Here is a 20,569-nt window from a genome sequence, read left to right as displayed (position 1 = left end):
TTTATGAGGAAAAGGGTAGTAAGGTTAAAATTATTAAAAAAAAATATATTATGTGATGTAACTAAAAATTTATGGTTTTCGTAATTTTTCCTTTATCTATGCTATAAGACGTTGCTTCGTACCAAATTTCAAGATTCTGAGTTCACGGGAAGCACCCTGTAGGTTTTGATTCCCTTGCAAGTGTCGAAAATTTGCGGCATAAACGGCTGTATCTTTTGATTGCGTTGGCTTAGAAGTTTGATTTTTTCACAGCTTCAAGGGACAGTAGACCTGAGTAATTGATATAAATTTCAGCTTCATACCTCCACGCGTTCCTGAGAAAAAGGGTCTTGACAGACGGACGGACGGACGGACAGACGGACAACAAAGTGATCCTATAAGGGTTCCGTTTTTTCCGTTTTTTCCTTTTGAGGTACGGAACCCTAAAAAGTACGATTGTATGGCAGCATCTAGAAATGTGTGATTTAAAAAAATATGTAGGTAGGTTCTAGTAACAAAGAAACAGGGTGAATTTACAAAATACTTTATTATTACTCATATTCTTATCCAATCCTCTCCTTATTACACATTCTTGCTTCGGTTTCAGCTTAACGCCGCGCAGTCTATATAAATATCTGCAAAAGATTTAAAAAAAAAGATAAGCTCCTAATGAACAAAAATATGCCTATGGGTTCACTGATTTTTTGTTTACAAAATACCTACATCGAAACACATTCGACTTGTTTCCCTGTCACACAAGTGCGACGTGCGACAAAGGGCAAAACGCCCAACATGGCTCGCGGAAGGCCCTCGATAATGTGCTATTAAGCAAAAGTATACAATCAACGTAATTAGGTAATTACATATAAAAAATATTATTTTACAATACTCACATTTCATAACTAATCACGTCTTTATTCTTCATTCTGAAAATAAAGGACTTAAATTAATATCACGTGGTATGCATTCACTGCCAGGTGGCGCGATTTTGTATGACGGTGAACGCATATACCTGGCTGGCAGTGAATGCATACATGTAATTTCAACCCTTTGAATGCCAAATTCTTAATTCTGCATGAGGTTTCATGCTCTTAGCGTAAGGATTGGGCAGTCAAAAGGTTTTTTATACGAGTTATAAGTTATGACAGCAACATACAAGGGGTAAAATGGGAGTTTCATACACAAACATTGGAATAAAGCAAGGTTGAAACTTAATTTACTTATGAATCCCATGATGATGTGATAAAACATTTGGAAACGAATCCAATATAAAATGTGAATATGTAGTACGTATATGCTGTTTTTTGACCCAATACTCCCTCACTAAACCAAACACATATTGCAGATATCTTAGGATATCATGTGCTCTAACCGTGCATGGTCGAAAGACAATCGTTCAAGGTCCGTAGCGTATTGAGTTATCTATCGTTTTTCCGTAGATATTGGTGCGACACTTACAGTTGCATATCGTTTGACACGGAGCGTGAACGATCCACTGGCGAGAGATTTTTCTAAATAATCTAATTGTACCTAGCTTGTAACTTTGTCATATTTGACGGTGGGACTTTTCCCTATGGATGTTATGCCTAGTGGTTCACTGGTTCATACACAGTTTAGGTTCTTAATTTTCTCATGTTGATAAAACAGGTATAGGTAGTTTCAACTTAGTTGAGGCCACGCACACTATAACACTGTCATGTAATGACAACGAGATTTTGAAATTAGTGTTCTTACCGTGTACCGACTGCAGATTCAACAGTGAATTGCAAGAAAGACCAAAAAGTTTCTATTAACTATTTTGTTAAGAATTACGTCTATAGAACAATTTTCAAACAAAACAGAAAATAAAATATCTCGTATGTAATAAATTGCCTTATTTTATCATCGTAGCTGTTAAAATGGTGTTTACCAATTTTTTCATTACTTATTAGCAGACATAGAAGTCGCAGTAGGGTCATTCCATTGTGACGGGTGGGATATTTATACTCTTTTTTGCCTACATTTTGCTTTATTTCTGCCAAACGGCAACAATTAGCGTATTAAATATGACATTATCAATTACTTGAATAATCAATGCGTACTGTACCATCAAAAAAAATATGAAAATGTCATTATTATTATGAGAAATTGATGGTATAAGAAGTGTGACGGGTGGGACTTCAAAGTGCCTCTCCTCTCCGACTTGACGTAGACCTGATTTAGACGGCGTGCGAACTCGCATACGATTTTAGTTACATTGCGGGATGTTGAGGGTACATACAATTTTGCACAGCCATCAAATACCACAATGTAATAAAACACGTATGCGAGTTCTCGAACCGTCTAAATGGGCCCTTACACAATTCGCAATTGGTAAGAAACTACGAAACTTTTGTTAAACAACCATTTTTTATTTAATTCCTGATATTATATAGATTAGGTATTAGTATAATTTACGCAAATAACTCGTAAAACAAAAATAATTTTGCTTCTCAATGCTTGTGACGGGTGGGACAGCGCTTTGTGACGGGTGGGACGAGTAACATTTGAGTATACAAATATATGAAAAATATAAAGACAGTTCGTTTGTATTTACTTTAAATCAGCTCTTTTATTAATTATTTAATGTTACAAGTAATAATTTCAGTAGTTTTCTTAGAGCATTAAACCAAAAAAAATATTTTTTCAACTTGAATTTTTAAAGGTTCAGAAAATTGTCAAACCTTGTCAAAAAGTCTATTACCACATACTTTTATCAGTGGGTCAGAAATAATGTCAAAAATTTTACCAGTTTTAATGAAAAAGACTTCTTCCTGACTCATAGGCCTCATTGCATTCATTGTGTTCTAAAAAGTAATACCACAACCGAATTAAGCAATATTAGACATATAATTTGCTTTAATATAACCCAGTTAGGTTTAACTAAACTTAAAAGAAGGATTTTATACTCATTAACTCAAGTTTTATCAGATAACCCATCACTGTGACGGGTGGGACCTACTTTGAAAAGCGTTAAAAGTATACTTTTATTCACAAGAGCAACGCGTTTTTTAGCTAAAATAACCAACCTCAACCTAATTGTTACTTTCACAAAGTAAGACATCAAGAGTTTAGATACTTTTAGGGTAAACAAGAAAAAACTTTGTTTTATTGTGACGGGCGGGACGTGAGTTACGCATTGTGTAGACGCCCAATAAATCCTAACCATGAAACTTAATTTAAATTTACTTGCCACTGGTTTAAACAGCTTTAAATATATTTTCTTTTACACATATCACTTTCTCCATAATGTTTATTAAAAGCGCGAAATAGCGCTGCCAACTTAGGGTATATATATGCCACCTTAGACAACTGGTGCTAATAGGGGTACGTTTGGACACATATAAAATGCAAAAAAATGTCATAAAAAGGAAAAACTCATTGATTCATAAAATTAGGCATAATGTTCTATTCTCTAGATGTAGATTTAAATGTAAATTAAGTTATTTAATTTTTATGCCTGTGGTGTCGGTTTCGCTGGAATGACCCAGTAGCAATAACGTTAATTAACATAGGGACATCCTTCCGATATAAGGAATGTAAGGAATAATTTACAATGTTGTTTGCCTGCCTTATGTTATTGTACCTATTAATAAAAAAAAAATATAAAATATATCGATAAGTAGCTGAATACTTATTTGGAAGTGAAATTTCATACGAGCTATAAAGTTCACCAGATAATTTAATTTAATAAAATAATATCGTTTGTCTTTAGCAAAATTTTATTCGTGCCACTGCGACTTCCAGCTAGTAATACTGAGTTCACATTTAATAGCGTCATGAAAAGATTAAACGAAGAAATAGCAGCACTTGATAAAGAAACGTTTCACAGTATTTTCAGAAAAACCCAAGTAAACGAAGAAATATATAGGGAAAGGGAACCTATGTATGATAGATGATTTAACCGAAAACCAAAACCTTATAATCAATCCTAACGAATCAGATGAAGATATGCCAAGTGACGGTGGTTTATAAAAGGATTTGTTCATTATTTTTTACTGCTTTTAATACCATTAATGATAAGTATATCAATAAATAATAATGTTTTTCAAAAATATATTAATCGTTTTTTTACATTCACTCACTCATTTCATTCATTCATTTTTTTGCAATCAGTACTAATCTTCATTTAGCTGTGTGTGTTATCATTCACTTCAACCTCCGTGGAATTACCTATAGTCAAGTGTAAATAGAGATGGGCCAGACTTTGCCGAATACGAATATTCGGCCGAACATTCGGTTCAGCTATTACCGAACCGAACATTCGGCCGAATATTCGGTTGAGCCATATTTTAAATCCTGGCTTAGAGTTAAAAACGTTTCAATTATTGGTAATTGGTACACATTTATCTTACTAAGACTCCTAAAGATCCTATAATTTAGTGCATAAGAAAAAGAAATTTTGGTTTTTGTTTCTTATGATAGTTATGATACGTTATTACGTTATTTTTCCCCTCACTAGCTCGGAAACACGTGTTTTGTCCTTTAATACCAGCGGGTAAAAACGCATTTTATCCACTAGTGGGTAAAGTAATTTGACCTTGAATAAAGTAAAAATAACTGCTTTAAAATTGATAAAAGTAGGTGAATCTAGTAATAAAGATGATTTACCACCTGTGGAACTACTGGAAGCAGTGATAATACGCATTTTTTGCGTTGTAGTTTCCTCGCTATAGTGAGGGGAAAAGTTTTGTGTTACACTCGGGTGCAAATGTATTTTACTTCTCGTGTGTTAAAAAACTCGCAAGTTCAGGATTCTATTCTCGAACCACTCGCTTCGCTCGTGGTTCAACTATAGAATCCTTTCACTTGCTCGTTTTTCAATTTCACACTCGGCGTTAAAATACAACTTTGCCCCCTTGTATAACAAATAACTATTACCGTTTTTACAAAATTATTGTATTTTATGTTTTAACGCATTTTTAACTCCTTTTGGTAGTTCCTTAGAATGCTGAAATAGGATGTCATTATCCTATGAATTACGAAACAACTTACGCTATTTGTTTACTTTGTTTATTCGGTAGGTAATTGTTCGGCAATGTAACCGAACTATTCGGCCGAATACGAACATTGAAAATCTTGCCGAATATGCCGAAACCGAATATTTACCGAATATTCGGCCCATCTCTATGTAATTATATGGGTACATTACAAAAAAAAATTCTTCAGTATAAACTAACACAGCCGGTTTTGGACTCTATTGTGTATGACCCAGATACCTAATGTAAGTACTATGAGTACAGGTGCTTCTTTGCACTTTTCCCATGTGCATGCGTGCTATTACAATGCTATCTATCTCCTAGTTAACATAGAAATTTAATTAACCTCGGGGACTGTAGACTTGTGTACATGGTTTAAATTTTACTCAATATCTCCACGTACTCCACGCATTCCCGAAATAAAGGGGCTTGACAGACAGTCAGACAAAAGGACGGAGGAACAGACATATAGAAGGAGTATAAGGGTTTCATTTTTACGTTTTGAGGAATAGAATCCTAAATATATGCTTACAGTTTTGTATAGGTAATTCTTAATTCATACATAACAATTATAATAATAAGTGCTACAAGTGCGAAACTATTTCATGAAGTTTGTTACTTGCATTACAAGATACAAGCTTCCATGAAACCATAGACTTAATATAAGAAGATCATACCATCCCATACATTAATATGCGACCGTCTAAGAACGCGCATATACTACACCACACATAGATGGCGCCACAAAAAAAATGTCTTGTAGCTTTCGATTATACTTGTAGATGGCGTGTGTAAGTATCACTTTTGACATAGATTTATGGCTCGAAAGAGACACAACGCCAATCTACAAATAATCGATGGCAACAAGGCATTTTTTTGTGGCGCCATCTATGTGTGGTGAAGTGTATGCGCGTTCTTAGGCAGTCGCATTTTAATGTATGGGATGGTATGATCTTCTTATATTTAATCTATAATGAAACCCTTAGCGTTTCTAGTCATATGTAGTGGTATTCCCATGTTAGTTACACTTATAATTTATGTTGTAACTCTAACGGCCTAGCCACGACAATGGTCTAAGGCGGCGAGCGGGGCGGCAGGGCTGCGCGGGAAACGCGCGCGGGCGCTAGCCATGCCACGTACTTTCAGAATCGGCGGCAGGGCCTAGGAGCGGTTCATATTTAAAAACATGTTTTTGACTGTTGAATATGACTCTAAAGTGCATAGAATGCTTTAATTAGTCAATTACGTCTTGTACAAGAAAATATGTGTGGTAACTAAATACAGGACATTTATTTTATGGCTAGTTAAATAATACTTAATATAAATAAACACTCAGAAAAAAAATGAAGAGTATAAATACGAATAAATACTATACAAAATTAGGGTTGAAAACATTATTACACTCTACTTACGCGAAAGTACATTTAAATTTTCAGTAAATAACGGTTTCGGGTTCAAGACGCTCATAATAAAAACAAAATTTTTTGTTTCGCATGGAATCGCTAGACCCATCTAGCCGCCTAGACCGGCCGCGCCGCTCCAATGTCGTGGCGGTGCGGGCGCGGCGCGCTACAGTTGTTCTCGTCGCGCGCCGCCCCGCGCGCCGCTGCCGCGGGTAGGCCCGTGAAACCCGCGCGCGATTTCGAACAGCCGCGCGAATCGTGGCATGCCTCGCGCGCGCTGCGTTTTTGTTTTTGTGACTTACCGCTTGCCGCTGCCGCAAAACGCCTTAGACCATTGTCGTGGCTAGGCCGTAAGAATGCCATTTTTGTAAAACTACGGCGTTCTTAAAGTTAATTGTACATCTAATCTATGAACAATGCAACATAACATTAGTAAACATGCATACACAAAAGCATTGCATCAATAATAAATACGTATTACTTGCATCAGCCTTAGAAGCTGTCTGTTGTTCGCCATCATCATTATTGTTGGTCTTCTATAAGGTTACAAAATTGCGCAATAAAAACAACATCAAATGTTTACTTAAAAAAACTAGTCATTGCAAAAAAAAAAACATTATTGGACAATCACAGCAAAAATATGCAAGGGGTTTGCACAAAACCTAGATCAGTTTTTTATCATCACATTTCTTTTAGGCAATATTGTCAAGACAATTCTTACAAATTCAAACATTAATCAGGATGAGTTGTGTCATAGTAAGCTCCGGGGTACCATAATATTATATTGACACAGATCATACATGATCATACATATTGTTGGGTGAGACTAAGAACTAAAAATAGTTGATAAACAGAAAATTGTTGATTTTTAGCTCAATCAAATAATTCCTATTCTATAGGGTCTAATTTGACTTGCGAGATTTCACTTACATACGCATACAAACACTGCAAGTTACATAAAAACTTGTAAAAACAATTGAAATCATTAATTAGATACTTTTGTTGTGGTTGTCAATGTATTATTTCAAATAAGCCAAAACAACAAAATTTCATTAGAAAATTGTTTTTTAGCAATTTTACCAAAGTTCATCTTACTTACCGACATATTTAACTTCATCAAAAGCTTTCCTAGCTTTCTTCAGTTCTTCATTCATAGTAAGAAGGTCCTTGACTCTGGCATATTTCCTTTGATCCTTCCTTACTAAGAATATAATATCTTCCACTTGGACCCTTCCTGTTCTTCCTACCTCCATTGCTCTGAAAAATTATTTGATTTGATATTCAAAAATTTCAAATTTAAATTTTTGAAGAAGAAGCAAAATGTGAGGATTTTACAAACCCAAATAGGTCATAGAATTCAGTAGACCAAAAATTCAGACATGATTTTCATGGAAGGGCATTTCATTTCATGTGCAATTCTCATTAAGTTTGTACATTTGGATCATGTCTCCGATTTGGATAAAAATTGGTAGGCTGATAGAGTCCATGATGCTGAGCAAGATCCACTAGGTTTCCCAAAATGTCCTATGTAGTTTGTATACTTTGTATGAAACCTTCCTTTTTTGTTACCAGATTTCTATACATTTTCAGTAACAAAAAAGGAAAGTTTCATACAATCAACCTAGGACATTTTGGGAAACCTAGTGGATCTTGCTCAGCGTCATGGACTCTATCAGCCTACCAATTTTTATCCAAATCGAGACGTGATCCAAATGTACAAATACAAACTAAACGGGAATTGCTGTCATATGATGATTTTTTATTCATGTAGAAATAACTCACAACATAATTGTACTAGTTATGGCTATAATTAGACTTCACACAATCTCTTTGCTATTTTTTATACTTAGGCAAGCTTTGTAAACTTTTTAGTAGATATGTTTACCTATGTGTAAAACTAAAAACATTTTCGTAAAACTAGTGCCTATGCCAAATCTTGGGATTAGTTGTCACAGCGGACACCAGGCTTCCATGACCCGCGGCAAAATGCCGGGATAACGCAAGGAGGATGGTGATGATTTTTACCTATGTGTGGTTTCTGTAATAAATTCAATAACCAAATCCTCCAAAAAGTCGACACTCTCTGTGTAAGGGTTCTGGTCATCTCCGAACCCATACATCATGCAACGCAGTTCTTTGCTGAAGAGTCTCTTGCGGCCGGAACCTGTTGAACCAAGTTGATGCTCAGATTCCTCGTCATCAAACTGTAAACATACATAAAAGTACTAATTAGTGAAGGAAGTTTAATGACTAGTCTAAGTCCTTAGTGTTAAACTAGATAAACTAGTTATACATAAAACGGTAGTCTGATCCTATGTCGAAAATATTACAATATCAATAATAAATTTAAATAGATATTATACACAAAAGAAAGAACAACAAGGCCCACTGGTGGCCGAGCCGCGAATCGAACCCGGGTCTTCAGCTTACACGGCTAGTGAAAAGAACAATTCAATAAAATAATTTGATTTGTTCCTAGTTGTATTTCAATATCTTTTAGTATGAAAATCATCATGCATGAATCATGCTGATAGGATATTCATTTCATTTCAAAAAGTATTATTTCAGAAAAATAAATTATGAGAATAATGCTTTATATCCACTTTCTAAGTTAGACAACAATGGTATTATATACGATGTGTAAAAGTTCAACACTTGAATCTCTTTAATATAGGTATCCAAATGTCTCCAAAATAAAAGTACAATCTAACCTGGTCGAAATTTTCAGGGGCATCAGGAGTGGGTGTAGCCATTCTAATAAATATGTTTGTAATAAGTCTTTTTCAAAAGGAACTTCTGTACAAATGTTGACAACAATTTTCTTGTGGTGGGCGCGTGTATCGTCGATAGTATTTCCACGTAAGATTTTTTTTACTAATTAAGCAGGTTATTCTTGAACTTTGTTAACAAATCTCGACCGCGACGCTTTGCTTTTTAATTATTTATTACAGCTTAGCTTTGTGAATGTGAAGATTTGGCCATAATAACCAAAGAGAATATAATCACTATGATAATTAATAACTTGACGTCCGAGATTGATTTTGACACTTCACTTTACGAACGCGTTCAAATTTCGTTTTTGTATGACGGAGTACAGTGTACAGTGTGCTTTAGTTATATGAGATATTTAACATTGTCTTAAAAATATTATATAAATAATTTGTGAAGTTATGAGATTCTTAACACGTGGTACAGTGCAATGATAAGCATCTCACCTTCTCTATCACTCCGAGTACGACGTAATGAGAGTAAAATGGACGCATTTACCCATAGATTTAGAATTATTATACTAGATTGTGGAATCACATTTTTTGCCATACTAAATTGAACCTTATCACTGAGTTAGAAAGGCGATCGTATCAGACTAGCGAAAACGGTCCACATGAGAGGGCATTGTTTGGGCTGGTGTCCCTCTCGCACGTGTTGCCAGTGTCAATGAGGTTACCATAGTAGTAGTATTTTTATCTGTATATTACCTGACTTTATAACTTCTTATATTATTTTAGGGTTATATTCAAACTAGGGTTTCGATATATTTCAAAGAATTGGAAAATAATTATAATGTAATTATTTTGATGCCAATAATTCAAAGATTTGTAGAATTTAAAAATATGTTCAAATGGGTATTAGTAGATTTTGTAGTAACTTCGAAAATTGACTGGTATTCCCAATGTATAACACTGATGACGTCACTGAATAATGTTGACATTGCCAGTAAGTGCGAGAGGGAGACCAGCCCAAACAATGACCTCTCATGTGGACACACTTTTTGACCTAGCTACTCATTCTGGTTTAACTGTAATTCTGTGCATTTACCACAGTATTTGCTGTGGGACCAGTCCGACTTTACTAAAGTCACAGTCCGGTACGATCGTCTGTTATAGCTTTTTGTGAGAGCGAGAAAAATATATCTTTTCCTTCTCTTTTACATAAAATTTTAAAAGGACGACATTGCTTTTTAATACTTTACCTACTCTTTTTTTTACCATTTATTGTGTTTATCAGTCTACTAAAATCTGAAATTTAATTTAGGTTGCCCCTAGTGGACTTGGGTAAAAATAAAAACATTTTTATGCTAAATACCGTTATATTCAGATATACACGTTTTAAAATATTTGTTCAAGCTCAGTTTTAAAAACGTTCAGTAGTATTTAATTGTTGTTCGTAATTGTTTCTCAAGTATTTACTGTATTTAAGTAGTAAGTCATCATCATCATGCGTTATCCCGGCATTTGCCACGGCTCATGGGAGCCTGGGATCCGCTAAGTAGTAAGTATAAAAATAAATGCAATACCCTACCATGACCCGTGTTACCATTTAATCTAATACTAATTGTAACTATATATCTTAGAAGCAAATGTATATAATCTCCATCTCTAAATCTCTTAAAAATACTTGGTAACAAAAGTAATTTTAACATTTAAACTGTACAAAAAACAACAAGTAAAAAATGAGTGTATCACAGTTTTGATCTCTGCCCCAAACTATTCCAAAATCTATCAATTCCGTCACCAAAGTCCTGAATGACTTTGATGTCCTCGTCAATGTTTAGAACACGACGTTCACGATCTGTGTACGGTTTCCATTCAATGTGCATTTTGGGCCATCTTGGAACTCTGAAAAAAAAAAAAAAATAGAGGTACCTACGTTTTTCTTTTTTGACCTTATGACTAAGCCCTTGTCTGTCATTTAACCCTTTGACCTCAGGTTTTATTTTGAGCCTTTGACCGCCAAAAACGTTAAATGACAAACTTTGTTCATTTTGTACATTTCAACAAGCAGGTTTGAGCATTTCTTTTTTTTTTTGCCACTTTTATGAAGTGTGATATTTTTGAAAAAAAATGCTATTTCTACTCAGAATTAATTACTAGCCTTTTCAATTCTAGTAGTTAAAAAAATTGTCCCATACGATTTTTTCTTATTTTGTTACCATTTTCCGTACATGTTGTATGGGGTAACAAAAGAGGAAAGTAACAAAAATGTATGGAAATTCTGGGACACTTTTTGTCTCCCAGTGAGATTGAAAGTACTCGTGATTCTGAGTACAATTGACCTAAAATTCCCTAAAACAACAAAAAAAAAATTTATTGGCAAAAAAAAAATGCTCGTTTACGGTGACGCAATGGCGGATCGCAGAATGTCAGAGACAAGTATCTGATAAAGACTTACAAAATTAATATCTCTCTGCTTAACTTACAAAATATATCTATACTATTGTTTGCAAAAATACTTTGTGAATGCGTTGTTAACAGTTATTACTTATTTAATATTTATCAAATTTTCCATAAATACAACATGGAGGTACATACCCAGTTCTAGCAAAATTACTTATTGACTGATTTAGAATAGATATAATTTCTCTATCTCTTTCATTTGCAATGTCAGCTTTGTTCTTTCTGTAAAATATATATTGTAACAGATCTCCGTGAACAGTGCCTTTAAGTCCTAGCTGTTGCGCTTTTCTGGTATTCATTTTACTCGAATGTGAAAGTTGAAACACATATAATTCACTATCAGAGTACTTTCCAACAGTATTAAAAAATGTCATAATGTCCCTTTTGAAAAAGGCATCGGATACAAAATTTATATACTTCAGTTTTTTCGTTTGATCTATTGCTGCATCATCAAAATAATATTTTCTTATCTTTTTTGCTATTTCCACAGCATCAGCACTATATGGTTGAACAAATAAGAAACGTGGTACAAAATAACGAAAATCATTCTCAAATTTTACGTTTCCTTCTTTGTCCTGGCGTATGAAGTAACCACCTTCATAGGTATTTACGCCAAATAGAATAGGCAATTTTTTATGTCGATTGGCTTGGATTTTTATATAAGGGTATTCTTCAAAATATCTCTTATACCCAAATTCCTTTTCCACAACGGGTAGAAAGTAAGCACTTATTATTGACGGTGGTCTGGAATACTCAACCATGGCTGCTGCGTATAATAATTCTTCAACCGGAAGATTTTTTAAATACTCGTATAAACTCCTCACATCGCTAAATTCTTGTTGAAAGATTGACGCTAAGTGTTTAGCCTTGAATATAGGGTCATCGTCTATAATAAACAAATCTGATACACAGACTCCCGATAAAGCTATAATCTTATTCACCAAGCCATTTGCCATTTCACTAGTTAAGTAAGACGTGACTATAGCAGCTCCCGCGCTTTCGCCAATCGCCACGATGTTATTGTCATCACCATTGAACTGACTTATATTATTTTTGACCCATTTTAATGCCATTACAGTATCTTTAAGGCCCATATTCCCTGCAGCTTCAGGTATATGAAGGCATAAAAAGCCTAAGGCATGCAGTCTATAATTCAGTGTTACTAGGATAACATCTTGTTCTATTAAGTATTCTGGCCTGTAGTAATCTCCGAATCCAAATAAAATTTTCCGCCATGGACATAGACTAGCACAGGAAGTTTTTTAAGTTCCTCTTCAGGTAGACATGGGGTGTAAACATTTAAGTACAGGCAATCTTCAGATCCGAAATGCTCTCTTGTTCCTGGCTTTAACTGTATGCAACTATTTCCTGGTTTTAATGCATCACGTATACCTTTCCAGCTTTCTGGCTCCTGGGGTTCCTAATAAAACAGACAAGAATATAATTATTTGCAGTTACAGACACATGGGATTTATTATATTTATCTAAAAGCTGTTATCGTAATGATTTCAGTTGCAAATTGAGGTCCTGTTCGTAAAACTTCTCCAATTTCATACCTATCGGTTGGCGCGTCCTTGTTGCACTTACAAAAATATTTATATTTAAGTTTAATAGCTGTAAAATGTATATATGATGAAAAAAAAGGTAATTGTATATTTCGATAAAAAGGTGTGTAATTGTATATTTCGACCCACAATGTAACCGGATTCTTATATAACAATAAAAACTTTGAACTTTGAAAAGATAGAGCGTGGTCGATAACAGACAGCCTTGGCGGACACCAGAATTTACAGTCATGGAGTCAGAGCATTTATCGTCAACTACGACTTTGATGTTTTTGTTTGCTAGGAAAGGAAAAAAAATAGATACCTAAGTACATATTTTAATTGACTCATAGATTTAGAATTATTAAACTAGATTGTGGAATCACATTTTTTGCCATACTAAATTGAACCTTATCACTGAGATAGAAAGGCGATCGTATCAGACTAGCGAAAACGGTCACGTAGAGATGGGTAGTGAGTAAATACTCAAGAGTAAATATCGAGTAAATACTCAGTATTTACTCAAAATACCCGTATTTACTCGTTTTTACTCAAATTGGTGGGTATAAACTATTTAGCGTGCTGAAATGGAAATACAAATTAGAAATATTGGTGTATTTTGTTATCGGCTACTAAGTTAAGTAATCAAATTTATATGAATTTTATTTTAAGGACGTGCTCTCCATACATGTAACTATTTTTCACAAAAATAAAATTCAGAAATTACCAGTGTATTATACATCATCTGATAGGTCTTTAAAAATTAATTGAATATTTCTAAAAAAGTTTTTTAATAATATGAACAGTTTTGAGTTTTCTTTAGAAAACCCTTAATAAAAGGTCGTAAGTGCCACATTAACAATCACTTCCGAACGTCATGCCGTTATCTAGAACATCAATTTAATTCAAGTCACATACTTTTACTGTAAATACCTGCTTTTTTAAAACAAAACTGCTAACTAAACATTATCACTATTTTTTTCTCACAATGATTACCTCTTTTTCGACAAACTAAGACTCCCATAAGCTTCTAATAATATAAATCTCATTTATACATGTCCACACAGTTAAAATAAACACGACTAAGTACTTAAATCTCATTTTTTAAATTATTTTTAGGTAACAGTTTCTACTCACCCAAATGAGTAAATACGAGTATTTACTCGGTGCTTTGAGTAAATTACGGGTAAATACTCAGTATTTACTCACCCCTACCCATCTCTATTCGCACGTGTTGCCAGTGTCAATGAGGTTACCATAGTAGTAGTATTTTTATCTGTATATTACCTGACTTTATAACTTCTTATATTATTTTAGGGTTATATTCAAACTAGGGTTTCGATATATTTCAAAGAATTGGAAAATAATTATAATGTAATTATTTTGATGCCAATAATTCAAAGATTTGTAGAATTTAAAAATATGTTGAAATGGGTATTAGTAGATTTGGTAATAACTTCGAAAATTGACTGGTATCCCCAATGTATGACACTGATGACGTCACTGAATGATGTTGACATTGCCAGTAAGTGCGAGAGGGACACCAGCCCAAACAATGACCTCTCATGTGGACACACTTTTAACCGACTTCTTTGACCTAGCTGGTTTAACTGTAATTCTGTGAATTGACTATAGTTCAGTAGTAGTTAGTAGTTCGCAAGATGTCGCTTTGTATACAAAGCGACATCTTGCGAACTAACTGTAAAACATTTCCTTGTTAGAAAGGAAGGAGAGATTGGCAGTCTATCTTAGCTATGCATCTCATGAAAAACACATTAAAAAATAGCATACATTGAGATATATGTAATCTCAATGTTAGATTCATTAGGCTTAGTTTGTGTTATCTACCCATACTGATAGATGTATAGGTATTCATTCTATGTTATCAGTATTTACAATTATTATAAAAAAAAGGTTTTCTGTAATTAATAATTTCATATATCAGTATCATCTTCAAAGCCAACCAAAGAGCTTCATTGAATTTATAATACTTTGGCAATAATGTTACAAGTTAATTGTACGAAGTGTATAAACAAAACAGATGTTACATACAACTAGGTAAATAAGGATGACTATTTCTGTCTCTTACTATCTCCCCATGTGTAAAATTCACTATCAGCCACAGGACCTACCGAAGAACAGCAAAATAATATTATTCTTAATCTATTCAGAAAACCATAATAATTGATCTTAGGTACAGCAGGGCAAATCTCGACTGGCAGGGAATTCTAACTGATCTGATGAATTATACCGGAACTTAGTTCACATGCTTTTATTTCATGTAAACTTAATATAAAAATCGAACCATCTACTTATATGATTAAATTGGGGTCACAACCTCCATGAAAATATAAAATAAAATAATATGTCTATAAATCACTTACTCGAAACCTCAAATCCCCGACGGGTGGCTTAGCATAAGGTATGCCTTCAAAGCTGTAATATTCCTTTCCTCTATACTTGCACAATTTTCCTTGCAGTGTGCCCTGCTTCACTGTCACTTGACAGGACATCTTTTTGAACTGAAACAAATATTAAAGGAAAAATTACCAACTAGATGTGATTTGAAACAAAACATAATATGTTTATGATTGTCGACACACATGAAAGCAATTATTTAAATACTTTGTGATATATATATCCTATCTATTAAAAAGTTATCTACCTAACGCGGGCCTTATAAGCCAGCTACGCAAGTTTGTATAATTGAATATTGTAAAAGCAGTAGCTTATCTTTAACGAGACCTTATCATAGATCACGATATAAATACATCTAGACTTTACAACTGGCGAACGAAAAAAATTTAATAATAATTAGTTTGATTACCTATTTAGTTCTTGTTTGTCATTCTTCCTAGTACGACTGATATAAATGATAATAATGGATGGTGAGCACGAAACATTAACTTTATTATTGTGTTGCCCTTCTGAACAATCTCTTGATGAGGCAAATCTTAATCGTGTAAAATTAATTGCAATATTTACATAAAATTTTAAACACCTCTCGAATAACAAGTAGTTTCAAATTTTCATTGATAAAAATAGTTCATTCACCCTGTCAACACAGTCATTCATTCCCATTCATCCCGTTTTACTCCAAAAGCGTGAGTGAAACGGAACATCTTCGAAAAGCGTTCGAATTTTATATACTAGGTCATGGTGGATTGGTCCATGCGAGACTTATGCGAGAGGAGTATTATATTCTTTGCGAGAGTTACTTATTTAACGGGCCGTACAAAAAATATTAATTTTTATCCCAATAAATATAAGCAAAGTAAATTGCTTTCATTAGAACTAAGTTGTTTTTTTTTCACTATTAGTACAGCAACGCATAGTGTCCAAAGTATTCGAACGCGCTCACTAATGTCATTGTTGGATAATGGCATTGACAATTCGATTTTACGAAAATGAGAAGAGGACTCGGATGCTGTTTTCATCATTTAAACTGCGAAGAAATTAAATCGATGCAAAATATCGTGATTTTAAAATAAAGTGTTTCGAAACATAGATCACGATGAATCCTATGACGTACGTAAGAAACACTAAACAGGTATTCTTTATAATAATGTATGTTCTGTAATCAGTTTACAGTAAATTTATGTGTGTTGTTCCAGCAATGTAAAGAACGTGTTAAAACTAAGCAAGCAAGAACTAGCCGGCAACTCCAAATCTTCGTGGCACGATCAGTACAAAGACAGTGCGTGGTTATTTGTCGGCGGTCTTCCGTATGACTTGACCGAGGGAGATATCATTTGTGTGTTTTCACAGTAAGTTCTATAGTTTAATATAAAGTATTACAAAACCTAGGATGGATGTAAATATTACAAGTTTAACTGTCATTACAAGATTTTATGATGATTTCAGATACGGCGAAGTGGTTAATATAAACCTAGTAAGAGACAAAGCTACTGGTAAATCAAGGGGTTTCGCATTTATATGCTATGAAGATCAACGTTCGACTATCCTTGCTGTAGACAATTTGAATGGAATCAAGGTAACTACTTTGACTTTATCATACTTAGGGCCCCACATCTAGCATCTCGCAAGTATAGCGTCAGGCCAACTGTATGGCAAAGCCTGACGCCGCATCCTCTTTTTCCATAAAGTTGGCCCGAGGCTACGCTCGCGAGACGCTAGATGTGGGGGAGCCCTTAATGTTATGAAGAGTTTTTGAACTTAGATACTGAATTTTATATATAATTGATAATCAGTTTTCATGTACCTATATGATAACTATAAAGTATTAATGTTCCAGATCTTGGGTCGCACTGTGAGAGTAGACCACTGTGAGTCTTACCGAGCACCAAATGCTGACATGAGTAAAGTTGATGATGTGACCGCTGTCCTGCGACAGGAAGGATGTGCTCCTGCGGTACCAAAAGCTGAACCAGTGACAATAAAACAAGTAAAGTTAAACATATCCTATATTTATACATTTTTACACATAGTAAATATATTTCTTTTTTACTAATACAAAAGGATTTTGGACTGAACATCTAACTTTATATTTCTACCAATGATACCACCACTTATTTGAAACTAATAATTTTATGGAATAGACTAACATTTTTATATTTACTATGTTTTTTGCAGGAACCAGTGAAGGAAAAGAAGGAAAAAGTAAAAAAGAGTAAAAAGAAGAAAAAGAAAAGAAGTAGAAGTTCTGATTCTAGTGACTAGATGATTGAAGACTAATTTAAAGAATTTCATTTTCACTTCACACAACATACTTGAAAAATACTATAACAAGAGATCAATCTTATTAAAAAGATTAAATTTAATACATTTCAAAAATGAATGTAACAACATTACTTTGCTCTACTTATTGGAAAGACAAGTCTCATAAGGCATTTTTTGTATGAACAATTCACTTTAAGTTTTATTAAATACTGCTTTGATGCCATAGAGAACTTTTTGTTGACTGTATGCAATTATACCTTCAGCGTTGCAGTGGGCTTTCTCATTATTTGTGTTAGTCTTATACGTAACAGGTGTCAATGTGGCACAGGAGAGTAGATCGCCACCTCTAGCCTTAATAATGGCATGTGGGGCACAGGTATCCCAATAGAATGTTGTTCCCTTTGTTACGACATATGCAGCAGCTTCACCTAAAAACACAACAAAAGTATTATTGAACTGAAATAAGTTTATTTGAAACAGAGATATTTTACACAACTTTTTCAAAATTTTCCTTCCCTCTTCTAAATAAAAAGAGAGGGATTTGAATGGGGAACTTATAGACGCAAAAACATCGGTTGTTAGTATGAAGACGCTTATTTATAACGCAGTAAACTATAACCTTGTACACACCTAATGCAACTTTAAGAAGTTTATGACCGCATCCCTTGGCTGGTTTAACCTCCCAGCCACTGGATCTGAATCTCTCTACCAGCTCAGGTGACTCGGCACCACTAACAAGCACAGTGTTGTCATTATGGGAACTGGGTGTTTCACATCCTCCCATCCTGCCGTAGTCACTGTAGCATGCGCCCCATAAGATGCGTCCATTTCCACTGCAAAGAACAATTATATAATTAGTATTCTCATCTAGTTTTTATTGTCTGGTATTGACAACCCGTCTGGCTCAGTCGGTAGTGACCCTGCCTGCTAAGCCACGGTTCGAATCCCGGTAAGGGCATTTATTTGTCTGATGGAGACAGATATTTGTTCCTGAGTCATAAATGTTTTCTATGTATAATAAGTATGTATTTTCTATCTATATAAGTATGTATATCGTCACCTAGCACCCATAGTACAAGCTTTGCTTAGTTTGGGGCTAAGCTGATCTGTGTAAGGTGTCGTCAATATTTATTATTGTATATTCTATTATTGTAACTATTGTAAGCATCAAAAATTTAAATTATTTGGAAAGGAATCTGAAGCATCATGAAATCTGAAGTTGACTTTACTTTTAAGTTGTGAATCATGCTGAACTGCTGCTGGGCTACTTTCCACTTGATTAAGATTTGAAATTCGCGGCCCATTCAATGGTGACGACCTTCGCGCAATGCAATAGAATTCTATGTCGGCTGTTCGCGTACGGTCCGTTTAGATTCAGTGAATTCAGAATGGCGGCATTGTGTGAATATCAAAGGGAGTGAGCCTTTTGTACTTGTACTATTATGTATTCTGTGGATAAACTGAAAAAGAAAGTAGGTATAGAATTTGTTATATTCTAGGGGCATAAGTGGCATCACACTTACTTTTCATAGAATGGTTGGTTGACAACTCCCATTACAGGTTCCCCAGTGGCTTTCACAAATGCTCCTATTAGAACTGTGACACATGATAGCCCTGATTCACTGTCTACTTTGTGTTTGTTCTTCACCCCGGCTATGAATTCTGCAGTAGCATCTATGACAAAGGGATCAGCTTAATATCAAAAGACATGTATGTAGTACACAAAATAAAGCAACACATGCATAAATTAGTAGAAAAATATGGACAATAGTTATGTTCAAACATTTTTTTTTTAATGATGTGTTGTAGTGAAGTGATCAGTAACATTATAAAATGGAAGTGCTATTGAATATGGAACTGTTTCAATATAATAAAGATATATATAAACACCTATTGGATCTATCCAAACTCCCAATGTAGCATCATCTATAACAGGAAGATCATATGGTAATTCACCAAATAGTTTAGGATTCAATTCACAATGGCAACCCTCCGCAAGTTTAAGTGCTTGCTCCTTTGGTACAATTTTACTTAATAGAAGGGCTGTTTCATCTACGTTATTTCCGAGTTTGATAGGGTGACCGTTGATTTCTCCACACTCTTCACCCCAAACACTACTAGCTAGGTTTTGGCAGTGGTGACCTATCTCTACTTTAGCAGCTTCCTGAGCTAAAACATCAGCAATGGTCTTGAAGTCGTGCTCAAAACGGCTGTTGGCTTCGTCTCCAGATTTTTCAGTAACAACGAGGTTCTCGTCACTTAAGCAAGCCGCGCAATATCTCGCAATACAGGCGGCTCGTTCTGATGCATAAATTAAGGCTTCCAAAACGTTTGCCATTTTCCAAAACAGTGTATCTTTATTTACTAGTACTATTAAATTACGTTAGCTGTATTCACGCTGTATCGATTGGTTTCAAAAATACATAATTATGTTAGTCGCGCCAGTGAATTTCCCACACGCACGCGCACTTTCGAATTCTCGGTTTCAGTTCAATATTGTTCCATAGCTAAAATCATGAAAGCCAAGGGAAAACCATAGGAAAACTGCTGCGATGCGACACTGAAATGAAATATAAACAAACTGTTGTCACATTTGACACTGACAGTTGGAAACAGTCCAATTTGTACTCGCATGATATTTTAAGTATAGTTAAATTTCTGTGGTAAATTTTGTTTGTATGGATATGGTATGGATCTTTATATATTTCGAAAAATATGTAAGCAATAATTAAATGTATTTATTTAATAAAGAGATTATAAATTTAAATATTTAATTTGGTACAATATTTCTT

General features: G+C 34.4%; 4 protein-coding genes across 6 annotated transcripts; 1 reads left to right on the top strand and 3 right to left on the bottom strand.

The window, feature by feature from the left end:
- Window positions 1-507: 507 nt before the first annotated feature.
- LOC125224718 (transcription initiation factor TFIID subunit 13) lies at window positions 508-9,386 on the bottom strand. Of its 3 annotated transcripts, none has more exons than XR_007176902.1 (6): window positions 9,091-9,386; window positions 8,405-8,583; window positions 7,479-7,636; window positions 6,865-6,915; window positions 873-905; window positions 508-614 (listed from the first exon to the last, which is right to left on the bottom strand). XR_007176902.1 is itself a non-coding variant. In XM_048128160.1 (5 exons), the coding sequence occupies exons 1-4, from the start codon at window positions 9,130-9,132 to the stop codon at window positions 901-903; spliced, it is 384 nt and encodes a 127-aa protein (XP_047984117.1). In that variant the 5' UTR covers window positions 9,133-9,386; the 3' UTR covers window positions 508-614; window positions 873-900. The 3 variants fall into 3 exon arrangements, 1 of the variants encoding a protein (XP_047984117.1); XR_007176901.1 differs by having other exon boundaries at window positions 6,861-6,915; window positions 9,091-9,385; XM_048128160.1 differs by lacking the exon at window positions 6,865-6,915.
- A 1,066-nt stretch (window positions 9,387-10,452) lies between these two features.
- LOC125224715 (juvenile hormone esterase-like) lies at window positions 10,453-12,806 on the bottom strand (the record flags this gene model as incomplete). The annotated part of the gene is made up of 2 exons (XM_048128156.1): window positions 10,453-10,995; window positions 11,689-12,806. Coding segments are annotated over 2 exons (1,275 nt in total), but the record flags the coding sequence as incomplete, so codon positions are not given.
- Window positions 12,807-12,836: 30 nt separating this feature from the next.
- LOC125224713 (inositol polyphosphate 1-phosphatase) lies at window positions 12,837-20,323 on the bottom strand. The gene is made up of 6 exons (XM_048128147.1): window positions 19,668-20,323; window positions 19,301-19,451; window positions 18,408-18,610; window positions 18,035-18,205; window positions 15,482-15,619; window positions 12,837-12,973 (listed from the first exon to the last, which is right to left on the bottom strand). Exons 1-5 carry the CDS (start codon window positions 20,113-20,115, stop codon window positions 15,552-15,554), a joined length of 1,041 nt encoding a protein of 346 aa, XP_047984104.1. The 5' UTR covers window positions 20,116-20,323; the 3' UTR covers window positions 12,837-12,973; window positions 15,482-15,551.
- Window positions 16,470-18,000, top strand: LOC125224716 (RNA-binding motif protein, X-linked 2-like). The gene is made up of 5 exons (XM_048128157.1): window positions 16,470-16,625; window positions 16,712-16,864; window positions 16,962-17,091; window positions 17,353-17,502; window positions 17,691-18,000. The coding sequence occupies exons 1-5, from the start codon at window positions 16,612-16,614 to the stop codon at window positions 17,775-17,777; spliced, it is 534 nt and encodes a 177-aa protein (XP_047984114.1). The 5' UTR covers window positions 16,470-16,611; the 3' UTR covers window positions 17,778-18,000.
- Window positions 20,324-20,569: the final 246 nt, after the last annotated feature.

Source organism: Leguminivora glycinivorella, chromosome 3, assembly GCF_023078275.1.
Source record: "Leguminivora glycinivorella isolate SPB_JAAS2020 chromosome 3, LegGlyc_1.1, whole genome shotgun sequence".
In the NCBI taxonomy this organism is placed as follows: Eukaryota; Metazoa; Arthropoda; class Insecta; order Lepidoptera; family Tortricidae; genus Leguminivora; species Leguminivora glycinivorella.
The sequence above is the reverse complement of the archived record's forward strand: the minus strand, read 5'-3'. Positions and strand labels throughout refer to the sequence as shown.